The 18,519-nt window shown below is 39.2% G+C and overlaps 1 protein-coding gene across 3 annotated transcripts; it reads left to right on the top strand.

The window, feature by feature from the left end:
* The first annotated feature begins 1,261 nt into the window (after positions 1 to 1,261).
* gfi1ab (growth factor independent 1A transcription repressor b) lies at positions 1,262 to 13,292 on the top strand. Of its 3 annotated transcripts, none has more exons than XM_029686522.2 (7): positions 1,262 to 1,376; positions 10,066 to 10,278; positions 10,804 to 10,995; positions 11,328 to 11,737; positions 11,897 to 12,034; positions 12,153 to 12,318; positions 12,535 to 13,292. In XM_029686522.2, exons 2-7 carry the CDS (start codon positions 10,167 to 10,169, stop codon positions 12,720 to 12,722), a joined length of 1,206 nt encoding a protein of 401 aa, XP_029542382.1. In that variant the 5' UTR covers positions 1,262 to 1,376; positions 10,066 to 10,166; the 3' UTR covers positions 12,723 to 13,292. The 3 variants fall into 3 exon arrangements, with proteins under 3 accessions (XP_029542382.1, XP_029542384.1, XP_029542383.1); XM_029686524.2 differs by having other exon boundaries at positions 1,262 to 1,409; XM_029686523.2 differs by lacking the exon at positions 1,262 to 1,376 and having other exon boundaries at positions 6,877 to 10,278.
* Positions 13,293 to 18,519: the final 5,227 nt, after the last annotated feature.

Genomic DNA, 18,519 nt, shown 5'->3' with positions numbered 1-18,519 from the left:
AATTTTCAATTTCTCTGGTTTGACTATTTATAGGTATGTGTTTGGGTAAAATGTGTTTGGGTAAAACTAACATTCCTCCCAAAAATATTGTAAATTTAGAGCATTTATTTGCCGAAAATGACAACTGGTCAAAATAACAAAATAGATGCAGTGTTGTCAGACCTCAAATAATGCAAAGAAAATAATTTCATACAACACAATACTAATATTTTAACTTAGGAAGAGTTCAGAAATCAATATTTGGTGGAATAATGTTGATTTTCAATCACAGCTTTCATGCGTCTTGGAATACTCTCCACCAGTCTTTCACATTGATGTTGGGTGACTATGCCACTGCTAGCGCCAAAATTCAAGCAGCTCGGCTTTGTTTGATGGCTTGTGACCAACCATCTTCCTCTTGATCACATTCCAGAGGATTTCAATGGGGTTCAGGTTTGGAGATTGGGCTGGCCATGACAGGTTCCCCACCTTGATTGACCTGGCTGTGTGAGATGGAGCATTGTCCTGCTGGAAAAGCCAATCCTCAGAGTTGGGGAACATTGTCAGAGCAGAAGGAAGCAAGTTTTCTTCCAGGACAACCTTGTACGTGGCTTGATTCATGCGTCTTTCACAAAGACAAATCTGCCCGATTCCAGTCTTGATGAAGCACCCCCAGATCACCACTTATCCTCCACCAAATTTCACACAGTGGGTGAGAGACCTGGAGAAGCCTACAAGCCACAGTGTATTATTTGAGGTCTGACAACACTGCATCTTTTTAGTTATTTTGACCAGTTGTCATTTTCTGCAAATAAATGCTCTAAATTACAATATTTGGGGGGGGGGGGTTTGGGAGAAATGTTGTCAGAAGTTTAAAGATTAAAACAAAAATGTTAATTTTACCCAAACACATACCTATAAATAGTAAAATCAGAGAAACTGATCATTTTGCAGTGGTCTCTATTTTTTTCCAGAGCTGTATATCATTATAGTCAAATGCATTAGGCATACTTGTTTTCTTTAGATTTTTTTTTGGGGGGGGGGGGGGGGGGGTTAAATTGTACAGTTAAATCGTACAACGGCCATTGGATAACACATAAAATAATTATACAGCACTTTGTGGCCCTTATTAAACTATATTAATTTGTATATGCCAATTTGACGAGATTCACTGCAGAGCTTAGTTTGATATAGCGCTGTCAGTAGGTGATGCTCAAACACGATTCCCCTTTCCTTCATCTGCATAAATCTAGAAGTGTCTGAAATAACATTCAGGAAGTAAATCATTCTGCTGCTTTTAGGAGAGCAACTTTCAGAGCTGCGTGTCTAGCAAAGCAACTTTGTGACAACAACACATAAGATCCTTCAGCGGCGCTGGACCCGGGTTGTTCTGACAGGTCTGAGAAGCTTTTCATTACGCTTGAACTCTGGTATGTCTTGAACCTGCTCTGTGACTTGTCAACCTATAAATGTTTAAACCAATGGTATAGTATACCGCCTAAAGGGGACGCACATGGGGATAATATTACAATATTTTTTAGGTGGGTGCTTATATTTGTCCTATTTCACACATGTACAAGTGTATTAATATGCATGTGTGAATTGGAAATGTGTTGTTGTTTTGTTGCATATCCCAACTCTCCCTGAGACACCTTACGATAGTGGGGTCATTATCAAAGGTCTGACATTATCAACGGCGCCCGTGGAGCAATTAGAGTTAAGTGCCTTGCTCAAGGGCACATCGGCAGATTGTTTACGTTGTCGGCTCAGGGATTCAAACTAGCTAGATAGGCTACAACATGCACACTTTTAGTCTCATTATTGATAAGAACACATTTGAGCCTTTTATCTTAACATGTGGATGAGTTGCATCAAAACAGCACGCTGTCCCAATGTATAGCCTAGCACATGCTGCTTTCATTTTTGTTGACGAAAAAAGTATTTAATTTCCTTTATTAGAATACCCTGAAGTTGGCTGTACATTTATGAATCAGTAACGTTAGCTAGGTTTTTCATCCAATTGGGGAAAGATGTTCTTGCGAATATTTGTTGTGTGGTCCTCCCGCTATGACTCCAGAAAGCGTGCCGTTTATTAGGCTACAGATGAAATAAATGATAAACTTCAGAGTGGTGGAAGTGCACGTTGATGTGCTTGATGCTGATTTCCGATAAATATTGATGGTCTTATTCTGGTGACATGATGATCGATGCTTGGCTGCCTTTAATAACCAGAGTAATCTCATTATGTAGGGAGGCTACCTGCACTGTATCTGGGAGCTGTTGGCTAGAGCACATATGCCAAGACCAGAGCGGGCACGTTCGCTATATAACTCAACATTGTTTGTGACAAAGCCATCAGTAGAGTAGAAAATGTGATGGAAACCCATTTCACTTTTTATTCGGAACATGGAAATGTAATGTGCACTTTATGCGCACAGCCTTTTGTCTGCAACAAATCAATTTGAATAAAACACATCTCTGGTGGGAAAATGCGCATGTTGTTTTATGCAGATTTGAGAAAAATCGCATCCAAATCTGTCGCCAATAGGATGGAAACCTAGCTAGTGGCTGCATGTAATGAACATAATGGCCTTCACCTCTGTTGAAGGAGTGTGTCAAACTTCGTTAATCCTCTCCTTTCATTTGAAAATGCGTGCTGGATCCATGGCACAATACAACACGTGAAGCAGACTGAACTATATGCATCCAACCTTTTTATGTGGGTAAAGTAGATGTCGGATCAAAAATGTCATGACAGGCCTGACAAAACAAAATACACTAAACGTATTACGCGAAAAATGTTGGTGGAAACTATTTCATGCCAAATATTTATATAATAAAGCCATCAAATCAAAGTCAACTTGGAGTCACGTGATAACTTGCAGTTTGACGCTCCTTTCCAATAAATACCGAGGGTCGTATTCTGGTGGCATGATCATAGATGTTAGGCTGCCATTTGACAAATAAAAATAATCGCGTCATGAAGGCTAGACAGGCACTGTATCTTTGAGCTGTTGGCTAGAAAGCACGTGCGAATACCAGCGCGGGACTACTCACTTTATTGGTTTGCAACACAATCTCTCACTCAATTTGTGCAAATATGTATCAAAAGTATTTCTGCTGATTTTTTTTGTGTGTGGCTTAATTCGTGTGAAAATAAAACATGTTTGTGTAACTTAATTTTTTAGGAAAATACACACATTTTTTTGTGCGACTTAATTCATAGGAACATTTTTGGGTACAAAAACTTTGGAAGATTTTTCTGAAAGTTATTGGAGTAATGCATTTTGGACACTGCCTTTTTTTGTGCCCCACATTTATATAAAATAACAAACGTGTTAACAACCCAATATTGTTAATCAACCATGTTGTAAAAACTGTATTTGTCTAGCGTTGTTGTTGTTGTGGTGTTGATATTTGATTGGGGAATGGAGATACATTTTCATAATGGGAAATTAATTCATCAATAAATGTGGGGAAACAAGGAACTGCAAAAAAAAGTATGTTTGGTTTAAATTCCCCTGGTGCAACTGCATGGCATTTGCAACTATAAGAAGTCTGGACTATGATCAATTAAGCCATATCAATGCAGTTAAACAGGTTCATGCAAGATCATGAATTATGTTGACTTACACTTATGGCACTTCCAAGGCTATTTCATGATGATTATTAAGGTCATGTCAATCATGTTATACACTTAGGATATTGTAACAAGGCATATGTCAGCATTGTAGGCCTACTGCCTCAGCCCAGAGGTCTACTAGGCTTTCATGGCAACAGCTGTTAGAGCTCACTTTACCATGTATGAGCCCTGCTTGGAGTCCCTGTTGCAGCTTTCACTTTCTTCCGTAACATTGGTGGCAGCGTTGGGATCACGTCCAGCTCACGTCTAGTTATGTGATTTGGTGGTGGGAAGCGTTCTGTTTTTCAACATTGTGTTGGGTGTAATTACATTGATATATCTAGTGAACAATGGATAAGCAACAATGGGCATGATGGATAGAAGTAATCACTACAGGTGTGATCAAGCCTTACATCAAAGTTGCCTGAAGCTGAATGGAAAGTGCTCTGCCCTGACCAGTTATTCAGAAGAAAATCCTCTGTTGCTGTGTAATTTACATACGTTAACTTACCAGTGTGGATCCAAAACCTACACATTTACAAACTGCCTGTTTAAAGTGTTATTACAACCATGGTGTTCTATATCAAATAACCTGACAATGATCCACATCATATGGGTAGGCAAATCATGTAAGTGTGTTATGCAGCAAAACACAAATATCCTTTTTTAGGATGCAAACCAGTAATATGATCTGTTGATGCATCCTGTTCTGATCTAATGAGATGGATGTAGGATTTTCTACGGCCTAGAATCGAGGCCTTTCCCAGTCATGACGGACGAAGCTAGGCACCTCTTGGTTCTCATTGGTGAAGACTGAAGTCAAGTCTCCTATACCACTTTGCCCAACATGTTATACCCCAGAGGTTGTAAATAAACTATGTTTAAGGTGATATAACTTGTTTTATTATAGAGCTGTGAAACCCATAGCTTCAGTCTGAATGGCTTCTGACTCAACATTTCTCACTGGAAATGTTTGTTGACATTGAACATACCTTAGGGTTATTATGGTATTTAATTAATTTCAGACTCTCCTATGCCACTATTCCTAACATCTTCTACCCCAATAGGTTGTAAATAAACCCTTTTTAATACTTCTTGAGGATCGGACCCTTAATCTCAATTTCCGCCTAAAATGACATCCCCAAATCTAACTGTCTGTAGCTCTGGACATGAAGCAAGGACATGCATATTATTGGTACCATTTGAAAGGAAACACTTTGAAGTTTATGGAAATGTGCAATTAATGTAGGATAATATAACACATTAGATATGGTGAAAGATCAACCAAACAAAAAAACATGCATTTATTTATTTTTGCATCATTTTTGAAATGCAAAAGTAAGGCCTTACATTTACCTAGGAAGATGGGTGTAAGTTAGATGTTGTCCACAAGAAGACAGAAGTCTGTGTGTAAAGTTTGATACATTCAAGAATGAGAACTCTACATAATATTTTGTATCAAGTTTCCCAGGTGTCCTTCACAAATTTGCCCAAATGTACCCAAGAGGCTGAATTGTTCAATTTATACATTTCCAAGTACATAACTATAGAGAACATAATGAAAATGCTATGGCAATAGACAATTCAAGTTTACACACTCCATGAATGTCATACATGATGAATCATTAGCCTCCCTACATAAAAGGTACTAACCTTCACACCTCTAGATGACCGGGTGGGGGTGGGGGTGGACCCAGAGACAGCAGAGGGGTCAGACTGGAGAAGCCAGTTCCTACATTTGAATGAGTGGGGGATGGAGTACTTGAATGTGGTGTCTTCTAAGTTGGCTCCCACATGTCAACTTACTCTCTACCACTATTGAGGTACAACAACAAAATCAGTTAGAACTCAAGTTTACTATTACTTATTTGATTTAACCTTTATTTTAGCAGGGGGGTGAGCACTGCATCGATACATCAAATACACAACACATATCTAGAAGCATATACACTTCAAAAGTTTGGGGTCACTTAGAAATGTCCTTGTTTTTGAAAGATAAGCACATTTTATGTCCATTAAAATAACATAAAATTGATCAGAAATACAATGTAGACGTTAATGTTGTAAATTACTATTGCAGCTGGAAACGGCTGATGCGAGAAATTGCCAAGAAACTGAAGTTCTCGTACAACACTGTGTACTACCCCCTTCACAGAACAGTGCAAACTGGCTCTTCCCAGAATAGAAAGAAGAGTGGGAGGCCCCGGTGCACAACTGAGCAAGAGGACAAGTACATTAGAGTGTCTAGTTTGAGAAACAGACACCTCACAAGTCCTCAACTGGCAGCTTCATTAAATGGTACCCGCAAAACACCAGTCTCAACGTCAACAGTGAAGAGGCGACTCCGGGATGCTGGCCTTCTAGGCAGAGTTGCAAAGAAAAAGCCATATCTCAGACCGGCCAATAAAAAAAAGATTAAGATGGGCAAAAGAACACAGACACTGGACAGAGGAACTCTGCCTAGAAGGCCAGCATCCCGGAGTCGCCTCTTCACTGTTGACGTTGAGACTGGTGTTTTGCGGCTACAAATACACGACAACTAGATACAAATATTTAATAAAAAATGATTCACACAAAAGTCAAGAGTTGGCTATAACATGAGTACAAAAAAAGTGAGTGTGTGTATATGTGTGTCAGTGTTTGTGTGTATGTGTATTATAATTTCCCACCATAAAAATGTTTCACCATTCCCCAATCAAATATCTTCATCGATACCACTAACAACAAAAAAGCTGTATTTTTTCTCCAATCTGGTAACCCTCATACAATTCGACATAGCCTTGTATAAAATGCATTGTGAAAGAAATTGTGTAATGTACACAACAAAGTGGAGCCTTGTAATAAATGCATTATGAAAAAAATTGTGTAGGCCTACTGCTGCATACATGAAAAAAGGCCCTTTTTTCTGACTGCTGTGCAACAATAACGCAAGGTAGCCTAGTGGTTAGAGCATTGGACTAGTAAGCAGAAGGTTGCAAGATCGATCCCCAAGCTGACAGAGTAAAAATCTGTCAGTCTGCCCATGCCCACTGTTCCTAGGCCATCATTGAAAATAAGAATTTGTTCTTAACTGACTTACATTTACATTTACATTTAAGTCATTTAGCAGACGCTCTTATCCAGAGCGACTTACAAATTGGTGCTTTCACCTTATGACATCCAGTGGAACCGCCACTTTACAATAGTGCATCTAGGTCTTTTAAGGGGGGGGGAGAAGGATTACTTTATCCTATCCTAGGTATTCCTTAAAGAGGTGGGGTTTCAGGTGTCTCCGGAAGGTGGTGATTGACTCCGCTGTCCTGGCGTCGTGAGGGAGTTTGTTCCACCATTGGGGGGCCTAGTTAAATAAAGTGAAAACAGTTTTGGCATTGATTTTAAAAAAACAACAACGTAAGGCTACTATTATTATTGTTATTTTGGTGACTACCTGGTTGATTGACAATGTTGGGTTGTTAGCATGTTTGTTTTTATATATAAATAAATTTGGGAACACACAAAAAGGCAGTGTAGAACACCATTTCCCATCATGCATTGTTCTAACAACTTTCAAAAGAGTGTTCCAAAGTTTCCCCCCCAAAAATGTATTTTCCTATGAAAGAAATCACACAAAAATGTGTCTTTTCACGCTAATTAAGCCACACAAAAACGCACAAAATCTGCTGAAATACTTTTTGTACATATTTGCAAGAATTGAGTGTGAGATTGTGTTGCGGCTAAAGGTCAAATGTTGGTATGAAAACTCAGTAGAGTTAAAAATGTGCGGGATTTTTTTATTCGGCACATGGGAATTTAATCTCAAAAGGTATTTTTTAAGTGCACTACATCACTCACAGCCTTTTATTCGCAACAAGTTGCCTACATTTGATGGAAACACATATTTGCCTAAGGTTCTTCGAAAAACTTTGAGGAGCTTACAAGAACCATTTTTGAACCCCCTATTCTATTTAGTGTGGTGAGAAAATCTTAATATTGTTTTTATGTGGATTTGTGAATATTTGCATGGAAATCTGTCGTCAGTTGGATGGAAACCTAGCGAGTGTCATTGATTCAACCCTTCAATTTTGGGATTATATTGAACATTTCAATAGGCAAACCATTCGTGTTTTAAAAACAAAGAAGTTAGCAATTATATTTGTTTGTACCCTACTCCATAAAATAAAATGTGCCTATTACAGAAAACCTTATGCACATAAAACAGCTGATAACCCATAATTACAAAACATCTGGAAAAATACACCAAGGACCTGTTTCATAAACGGTGCATAGAGGTCAAACAAATGAATTAGATGACTGGTTATTTAGTTTGGATGGGGACACACGCAAGAAACGCTCTACCAATGCTCCTTGTGTGGAAAGAGTTTTACCAAGTTGGGGGGGCCTGATTATTCATGACAGGACACACTCAGGAGGGGATAAAACCTACCACTGCTCCCATTGTGGGAAGATATTTAACTACAAAACATTGAATGTATAGGCCTGCTGCTGAATAATGATACATGGCCTCATAATGTATGTTTATTCACATAAACAAACAACAATAACTGATAGGCCTTGCATTGGTGATGCCAAAGGCATTCATAAGATTTTGGGTGGCCTATCGGATTTAATAACCTCAACTCTTAGATTTGTTTGTTCTATTATGTTAAATTAGAAGTCTATATTTAATTGCATTCAACGTTTTTCTGAAATAGGCTAATGTACCTTAATGATTTGCTTGGATTATGCTAAGCATTTCAAATAACGTTTGTGGTTTGATGAGTTGAATAGATTTTCTAGGCTGCTATGTGAAAGAGAAAGTCAAATTGCACCACAATTTGGGCAATGGTTAACTCGCGTCAGTGTATCTTATGTTTTTATCGGTAGCCTGTCTTATCTCCTCCAACCTAATGCAAGGTCCGGATGCAGCGGTGATGTTTCTAATCGACAGAGGGCATATGGCGCTTTGATTTCCTGCAAGTCACTGTTTTTTCTACTGTATCATGGTCTGGAGGACCTGCCTGCCTTCCTGCGCCTGATAGAATACTTCTGCATTAACTGACAGAGAATTAACTGAAAACATGCTATGTCATATGAGCCTGGTCTTAAACAAAAATGAGTGACTATTAAATGTTTTAAGTCTATTGCTGTCACCACTTTATTGTCTCACTTCAAAGTTAATAAACGAATAGGCCTAATCAATTATTTAGTCTTTGTAGCCTAAATGGTATCTGCTATAGGCCCGGCAAATCGTACCAACATTGCCATTTCGTTTTTCTTTATTTGTTCTTAATAATTTAATTGCGTTGTCGTATTTTCTACGTCATTTCAAAGACAATACAGGCCTATACATGTGTTTTGTATGTTAATAATTTCATGTGAAATGTTTATCAAATGAATAGGTCTGTCATGTTTGGACATTGAAATTATGTATTTTCACTGCACCAATACAACAATTTAAATTATTCTGAATGGCACGGGCCAGCGGCTGGTTGAAACATTCTAAATGTGACGTACAGATAGTCTCGGTCCCACTGGTTGTCTGGCGTGTGAGCTCCAGCTGAATGCGCTCGCTGCATGCCTTATTGTTCTGTGCGTAATTGGGCCAGAACAGGTCATCAGCGGTCCCACTGTGCAGACAGGGAACATACGTATCTGTTTACTCACTGAGCATATTATAATAATGCAGGAAATACGAAACTCCGGTGGCACCGCAGGCAGACGTGTGCAGTTGTCTGCAGTTATCAAATATAGCCTGTATGTATGGAGACACCGAACAAATTGATGTTTGAAAATACACTTGTGAATGACGCAAAACAATTCAATACCGATGCAGTGTTATCATGCATGAGTCTTTTAACAACATTTCGTCATTCTACAAAATGCTATAGCCTATATTATAAACCTATATTATAAACAATAAACATATTATGTGACGTGACTATTTGGTCACATCCACGTCCATACATCGCCTACTATTCTCTGATTCTCATTCTCATTCATGTGCAATCGATGACGGTAATATATGGATCCTGTACCATTATCAAGCACATTCTACATGTCTCATGATGACGAACGTGTGGCACGGTCCACGGTCTATAGCTGGCACCCTGGTGCTGCATACCGCGTTTCCTCTCTCCCCTGTCCTGTACTGCAGTTAGGGATAGGGAGGGATTAAGTAACACACTGATAAAGCAGTGTATCACTTATCCGGATTGATATGGGTTGTAATTCCCCCAGTAGAGCTACAGGCTGATCCGTGAGATGGAGCTGCCTGGGGAGCAGTTGGTTCTGGAGGCGGACCAATCATAGCCCCCCGAGCGGCAGCAAACTGAGGAGGAGTTTCCTCTAGCTTAGGCACCTGTCCCTAAAAGCTCCCCACAACACCTGGCAGACGGGAGAGGGCGTGTGCGCATGCTTCATCCCCAGCTAGAACTCTCTTAAAGTTGACCACACATTGTCAACCAATAGTCTTCTAATCTTTTCAGGAATAAAACAGCAGCACCGCATCCCAGGAACAGAGGAGCAGATTGCTGTTGGATCGCCAGTGATTTTGGATATTAGCAAAGGTCGAACAAGGAGAGTGAAAATGCCTCGGTCCTTCTTGGTGAAAAGTAAGAAGGCGCACAGCTACCACCAGCCCCGCTCCTTTGAAGATGACTACAATCGACTGGATACTATCTTAGCTCATATATGTGCAGGTATGTGGATGTTATCTCCATGTTAATGTCTGGATGTTGTGTGAGGTGTACATATTTCATACAAATACACAACCTCATTCGTTTTGCTGTAGCCTAATTATGTTGGTATAAATATACACTTTTATTTGTCTTTTTGTACTAATTATTAGGCTATATTTTGAGGCATGGCTTCATTTAAAAGAACCTACAATATATTATAAATATAAGACTATGATTTAGAATTTAAATTCTAGCTGTTAATTGAAAGAGATATATAGCCCATGTGGGCTTATCCTGTATGCAAATCGGAATGTTTACCTTATTTTGATAGTTACGTTGACCTCAATAGAATGAATTTGCAAATCCTATCTTAATAACATATAATTGTGCCGACATTTCTAGGCTATTATTAACGGTATTTATATTATGTCTTCTAAGAATAATTATTAAAGTGTTAGGCTATCATTATCAAAGTTTTATTTTTTGTCGTTATACGTGTAAGCTAAGGATACTTTAATAGGCTACTGCTCGTTGTAATTAAAACAGAGAATAGTAAGATTCCAGAGGACTTGGATGCCTTGACTGGCGGCGATGCCATAGGCGGGTTCTCCCCGGACTCTCACCTGGCTGACACGGCTGATTTCTCCAAGTCCCCGCTCAGCTGTGGGGACAGTGTGTGCGGTCCAGCCTCGGATTATGAAGACTTCTGGCGGCCTCCATCGCCCTCAGCATCACCAGGTAGAGATCTAGTCTGTGGTGCATTAAAATGTAGGCCTTTAGATACCTGAATATGGGAGATAGTAGCAGGCGCAATGATCCTCTTCATACGTTTATCGAAAAAATCATATTTGAAAAGTAATTTGATGTTTTGTAAAAGCCTCATTTTACATAGGCTAAGTTAAACAATCATCATCAGACATATCACATCGAAAATCAACATGAGTTTACTTTGAACTGAACGTTTGTGATTACAATTTCACCATTTTGATGACGGGACATCCTGTTTGCCTGTCTCCATCCTGAGTTAAGAACAGCGCGCTAATCAATTCTATTTATTTGCAACTCAACAGTAGATTCTGATAAATCCCTGTCTCCCTCCGTGGACGAGACACAACCCTTTGCTGTTCCATTCCGGCCCTATGCATGGAACAGTTACTCTGGTTCTGACATTCGGCATCTGGTCCAGCAAAATCTCCACCACCAGCACCACCATCCCATGGACCTGGACCGGAGCCCAGCTCTGGGTTACTATGGTGACCGGGCCATCGAACCGACCCTCTTCGAGGGAAGCCCGGTACCTGAAAATTACAGTGATTACAGGGCCGCTGCCTGTTTGTTCGATAGAGCCACCGCCCCCGGGGTTGGGTTGTACTCGGAAGGGAACCTGCAGGGGAAAAGCTCAGAAATCAAGGCTGAGTCTGACCTTCTGTGCTCACGGCTCATTCTGAATGGTGCCTACAAGTGCATCAAATGCAGCAAGGTAAGATAATATATGAAAATGTAGAGGATTGAAACATCTTATTGCTTGCAATGACATGCTTGAGGATTTGTGGTTGTGGAGACACTTTTTCCGGCATAATGATCACTATCTTTATCAACCTGTCACCATCACCCTCACGAATTTCAAACAACTCTGCAGGCGTTTTCGACTCCCCATGGGTTGGAGGTTCACGTTCGCAGATCACACAGTGGCACGAGGCCCTATGGTTGTGATATATGTGGCAAAACCTTCGGACATGCTGTCAGCCTCGAGCAACATAAAGTTGTGCACTCTCAGGTGACCATTCTAGAATCTAGACTATTCTTGTCTCGTTTGTCACTGATTATTCAACGCAAACAAGCGATATAGGATATATGTCCGATTTAGACTAATATTTGCCTGTATACTTCCACAGGAAAGAAGTTTTGATTGCAAAATCTGTGGTAAAAGCTTCAAAAGGTCGTCGACTCTCTCCACGCACCTCCTCATCCACTCGGATACACGGCCTTACCCATGCCAGTATTGCGGGAAGAGGTTCCACCAGAAATCAGACATGAAGAAACACACATTCATCCACACAGGCAAGTATACGTCAGAAATTGTAGTGTATTAGTAAACATACCTCGATGAAACACTAAATATGTTCATTGCGTAAACGGCCACCTCAATGCGGCTAATAGTCATAAGTCATGCCTAATTGACCTGACCGGATACAATAAAATAAAAACAGCTTGCTTGCCTATATGGTTTGGCTAATAAAGGTAACATGACGGTTAATGTGTACATTTGTCATGCAGGTGAGAAGCCGCACAAATGCCAGGTGTGTGGGAAAGCGTTCAGCCAGAGCTCCAACCTCATAACTCACAGCCGGAAACACACGGGCTTCAAACCGTTCGGATGCGACCTCTGCGGCAAGGGATTCCAGAGAAAAGTCGACTTAAGAAGACACAAAGAAACCCAGCATGGATTAAAAGCCTCAAACTAAAATCAAATAATGGACACCAAACACTATTCAACAAACCACTTTTTTTTGGAAACCGGAAATAAGCTAGTTATCCATTCCTCAAACATGTTAGACTAAGACATACTGGTGGAGTATTGTAGAGGCTTCTGTGCAGTATAGGTTAAGACAAAACCGGTTTGAACCAGGGAGGGACATTATCCGAACCCAAAATATTAGTACAAAATAACCGGATAGGCAATATAACCACCAAGAAAGCGCAAAAACAAAAACAACAGACGAACAATTTCCAACGGACAGTTGGGAAAACAGCCCTTGTCTAAAGAATGTCACTTTGTTTTCAGTTGGACGCCATGGATGCTGGCACAACAGTCACTACAACAAGGCTATGTGATTTAATAAACAAAAGGTTTGTGCTTTTATTTTATAAACCAGAAATGTTTTCATTTTTTTCATTTTCGTTCTTCCAATTCAAATTGCACATTTGTATTTTATATCAACCAGACTGTATATCCAGATGTTGTTTACTATCATGCTATACCTTATTTATTGATCAGATTATCATTTGAATAAAATATGAAAACTGTAATCCAACATGTTTTGAGAGTTTTGTTCATTTTATTTTGTTTCGTAGCCTACTGCAAGGTGTTTCAAGCAGCAAAAGCCACGGATTACTCAAATACATATATATCACTGTCAACCCCAATACATTTTTTACTCAAATTTGAACTCAAATAGTTATAGTAAATTCAACTCAAACTCAACTGAAGTCATTATTACTTAAAATGTTTGTGGTACTGACTAAAAACTAAATAAGAAGTCACATGAACTCTATTTGTTTTTCCAGCATGCCCTGCAGGTCGATTTCTTGGAATTGTTTAAAAAAAAATCGTTTTTGCATGTACATTGAGTGATTGATTAATCTTCTGCTACACAAAGACAAATAACATAACATTTTCTAAACTAACCAGTCATTTAATTTTTGCACCCTTTCCTGAAATGGTTGTTCCTATTTAATTGGCTCCTCCCACTGTTCCCAAACCTGGCAGTCATTATAAATGCAGATTGCTGGTGAATAAAATTAAACTGTTGGCTATCCTAACTCAGCTTGGATACCAATAGGAATACACATCACTTGGCAAGCCAGTGATTTGCAGGTAGGGTACCAAAACGCTGGTAGATTTCCTATGCAGGTTTTCCAGAAATCCTTTTTGTAAGATTCCTGGAAATCTTTCAACCAGTTTTTATTGAGAATCTGGGAATTCTGGGAAAGATATTGGAATTTTGCAACCTTTCTTCCAGGCCTTATGTGGCCTGTAAACTATGAATTTCAGGCAACTGCATTAGGGTAAAGATAGGTCTCAAAATATGGCCTCATGAAATATGTCATGTATTGTCATAAAGAGTTAAATGAAGAGTTAAATTAAATTATACTGATAACATTCGCCTAGGAACTCACTTGGTGAAGGCCACAGGACAGAAAATGTCAATAACAATGTCTCATGCCATTAACAAATACGGTCATGGGTGGTAACTACAATTAATTCACTCGAAAAGGCAAGGCATACTGGAAAATTATATTGGAGTCATTGCTTAGTGAGGGCGTTACTCAAAATGTTCAAAATGATTCAACTCAAATGTGGGCCCCCTACACATTGTCACAGTGACTATCGGTTTGAGTAATCATTTTTGATTAACTGTACTCAGATATAGATGGCTTCTTCAACAGTTTTGAGTAATGGCAGCACATTGGGGTTTACCTTGTAGGTCATTCTGAATTCTTAGGACTGCCAATGTAAATATTCATAACTTATTTTGCATTCGAGTTCAGATGATCTGCATTCGTTATAGTAAATCTTTGGTCCAAATAACACATATACATTCATAGACAGAATACAACCCCTTGAAATGCATCTGTCTTGGATGGGGATCTGTGATATTGTTAATATTAGGCAAATCATTGAACTGAATAGTTTAATCCATTATTGTTATATTTCCACTCTGTGTAGGGATTGTCCTCCTGGTTAACCTTCAGTGAATTTTCATAGAAAACATTTATCTTGTCTATTCATTGAGGTTTGTAATATTAATCGAAAAACTTGACTGAGCACAAATTGATTTGAAGTCTCTTTTAATAAGACTATATGAAAAAGTACCTATACAGCGGCCAGGTTTATTTTCCACTCCATGTAATAGGTCTTTAAAGTGCTTTCTTGCCGTTGGCTATTTTACTGGAAATCTGAGAGGAGACCACAAAATAAGTCGTGTCACAAAGGTCTTCAAGTGCCTTCAGACTGGAAGGTTTCTGTTCTCCCATTATTCATTAATCAAAACATCTAGTTTTCGTCTTGTTTCTATCTGATCCACGAAGTTTTTTTTAAGGCTTTAGAGTTGACAGCTTAGTCATCTATTTAGCAAATATTTTCGGTTTGAATAAATAATTAGATGCTTAAAATATTTAGTTAACAGTTATCATTTTAAATCTAATTTTAAATGATATCCAGGCATAAAACCATTTTTTTTTATCATGATGAAAGCAATAAAATATCATTTTTACATGGAAATTGGCACGGGAAAAATAAACTCGATTCCTCCCAGACCTAGGGTACATGATGCTGCTAAAAAGCTCATTTATCTGTCTCCTATATATCTGTCAAAAGCTCCTATATACATTTGGTTTGTTTTTACCAAGGCAGTAAGGAGTCTTTTGTTTAGACCTCAAACATTGCCTGAGCGTATTAACCGTTAACCCAATGCTTGGTATGAGGCTTTGGCCACTGTGTATAAAGCTCAGGTTGGGCACCTAAACCACCGCTGTCCGGATTACAGCTTGTTGGCGCAAGAGCATGAAAAGTGACTCAGGTGTATGTGTAGGCTACTGATATCCCTTCCATTGAGGACAAGACTAATTAATTTAGTCAAACATTTGTCATTCGAAATTTGCTAACATAGAAATAGACGATGGGGAAAAAAACAAGTTGAATCGACGTTGTTGTGATGACTTTGAATCAATGGGGACAACTAATTTGATTTGCAAAAACGAATCAACATAAGGGCATTTCGTTTTTTCCCACCCAACTTTTAACCTAAATCCAATGACATGGCGAATTTATTTCGTTGATTTCACATTGAATTCACGTTAGTTGAGAACTGTAAATCAAACTGGATGTTGAACTGATATCTGTGCCCATTGTGAGGACACATTATAAAACAAGAGAATGAACAGCAACAAAAACAGCACAAAACAATACAAGCTGCCCAGTCATACAAAATGGAAAGTTAATCATAATCGAGAACGTTGTAGCCCTTTCCTGTAGTCAAATGATCTAGTGGCCTCATGGGTTGAATGTTATTCATTTGTTTCATAATGTCATAATTAATAAACACAATTGTTTAAAAGACAACAATAATCCAGTGTTTCTATGTCAAACGGTTTTGTTATTGTTCAGTCTGCTGCAATCTATATAAAGTGTAATATTGGGATGCAAACTCAAAATTGAATACATATCACCTCTATATCTGACATGGTACAGGTGTCTTCTTTTTTTAAAGCCCATGTGTGTGAGGTGTACACTTTTTTTCAACTAGATTTGTATAAAACTACCAAGAAACCCTGATTTAGCCCACTGCAGTAAATAAAAAACATTCAATGTATATATTCCTTTAGTTAACATTTTTAGGCCTGACATACTGTATAGACCTATTTTAGTCAATTATACAATATGCCATATCTTGGGAGGCCTATAGTCTACATCAATGTTATAATTTCATCTCCAGACAAAATTAAATCAGGAAGTGCTTGTTCAAATCAAATCAAATTGTATTTGTCACATGCACCGAATACAACAGGTGTAGTAGACCTTACCTTGAAATGCTTACTTGCAAGCCCTTAAACAATGCAGTTCAATAAATAGAGTTAAGAAAATATAGGTCCTGGATGGCAGGAAGCTTGGCCCCAGTGAGGTACTGTGCCATACGCACTACCCTCTGTAGCGCCTTACGGTCGGATGCAGTTGCCGTACCAGGCGGTGATAGAACCAGCCAGGATGCTCTCAATGGTGCACCTGTAGAACCTTTAGAGTATCTGGGGACCCATGCCAAATACAGTGCCTTGCGAAAGTATTCGGCCCCCTTGAACTTTGCGACCTTTTGCCACATTTCAGGCTTCAAACATAAAGATATAAAACTGTATTTTTTTGTGAAGAATCAACAACAAGTGGGACACAATCTTGAAGTGGAACGACATTTATTGGATATTTCAAACTTTTTTAACAAATCAAAAACTGAAAAATTGGGGGTGCAAAATTATTCAGCCCCCTTAAATTAATACTTTGTAGCGCCACCTTTTGCTGCGATTACAGCTGTAAGTCGCTTGGGGTATGTCTCTATCAGTTTTGCACATCGAGAGACTGACATTTTTTTCCCATTCCTCCTTGCAAAACAGCTCGAGCTCAGTGAGGTTGGATGGAGAGCATTTGTGAACAGCAGTTTTCAGTTCTTTCCACAGATTCTCGATTGGATTCAGGTCTGGACTTTGACTTGGCCATTCTAACACCTGGATATGTTTATTTTTGAACCATTCCATTGTAGATTTTGCTTTATGTTTTGGATCATTGTCTTGTTGGAAGACAAATCTCCGTCCCAGTCTCAGGTCTTTTGCAGACTCCATCAGGTTTTCTTCCAGAATGGTCCTGTATTTGGCTCCATCCATCTTCCCATCAATTTGAACCATCTTCCCTGTCCCTGCTGAAGAAAAGCAGGCCCAAACCATGATGCTGCCACCACCATGTTTGACAGTGGGGATGGTGTGTTCAGGGTGACGAGCTGTGTTGCTTTTATGCCAAACATAACGTTTTGCATTGTTGCCAAAAAGTTCAATTTTGGTTTCATCTGACCAGAGCACCTTCTTCCACATGTTTGGAGTGTCTCCCAGGTGGCTTGTGGCAAACTTTAAACAACACTTTTTATGGATATCTTTAAGAAATGGCTTTCTTCTTGCCACTCTTCCATAAAGGCCAGATTTGTGCAATATACGACTGATTGTTGTCCTATGGACAGAGTCTCCCACCTCAGCTGTAGATCTCTGCAGTTCATCCAGAGTGATCATGGGCCTCTTGGCTGCATCTCTGATCAGTCTTCTCCTTGTATGAGCTGAAAGTTTAGAGGGACGGCCAGGTCTTGGTAGATTTGCAGTGGTCTGATACTCCTTCCATTTCAATATTATCTCTTGCACAGTGCTCCTTGGGATGTTTAAAGCTTGGGAAATCTTTTTGTATCCAAATCCGGCTTTAAACTTCTTCACAACAGTATCTCGGACCTGCCTGGTGTGTTCCTTGTTCTTCATGATGCTCTCTGCGCTTTTAACGGACCTCTGAGACTATCACAGTGCAGGTGCATTTATACGGAGACTTGATTACACACAGGTGGATTGTATTTATCATCATTAGTCATTTAGGTCAACATTGGATCATTCAGAGATCCTCACTGAACTTCCTGCACTGAAAGTAAAGGGGCTGAATAATTTTTCCAATTTTTCAGTTTTTGATTTGTTAAAAAAGTTTGAAATATCCAATAAATGTCGTTCCACTTCATGATTGTGTCCCACTTGTTGTTGATTCTTCACAAAAAACAGTTTTATATCTTTATGTTTGAAGCCTGAAATGTGGCAAAAGGTCACAAAGTTCAAGGGGGCCGAATACTTTCGCAAGGCACTGTATTTTCAATCTCCTGAAAGGGAAAAGGTGCCCTCTTCACGACTGTCTTGGTGTGTTTGGACCATGATAGTTTGTTGGTGATGTGGACACAAAGGAAGTTGAAACTC

The sequence above is a fragment of the Oncorhynchus nerka genome, linkage group LG17 (assembly GCF_034236695.1).
Source record: "Oncorhynchus nerka isolate Pitt River linkage group LG17, Oner_Uvic_2.0, whole genome shotgun sequence".
NCBI lineage: Eukaryota > Metazoa > Chordata > Actinopteri > Salmoniformes > Salmonidae > Oncorhynchus > Oncorhynchus nerka.
This window is presented reverse-complemented; position numbering and strand designations above follow the sequence as displayed.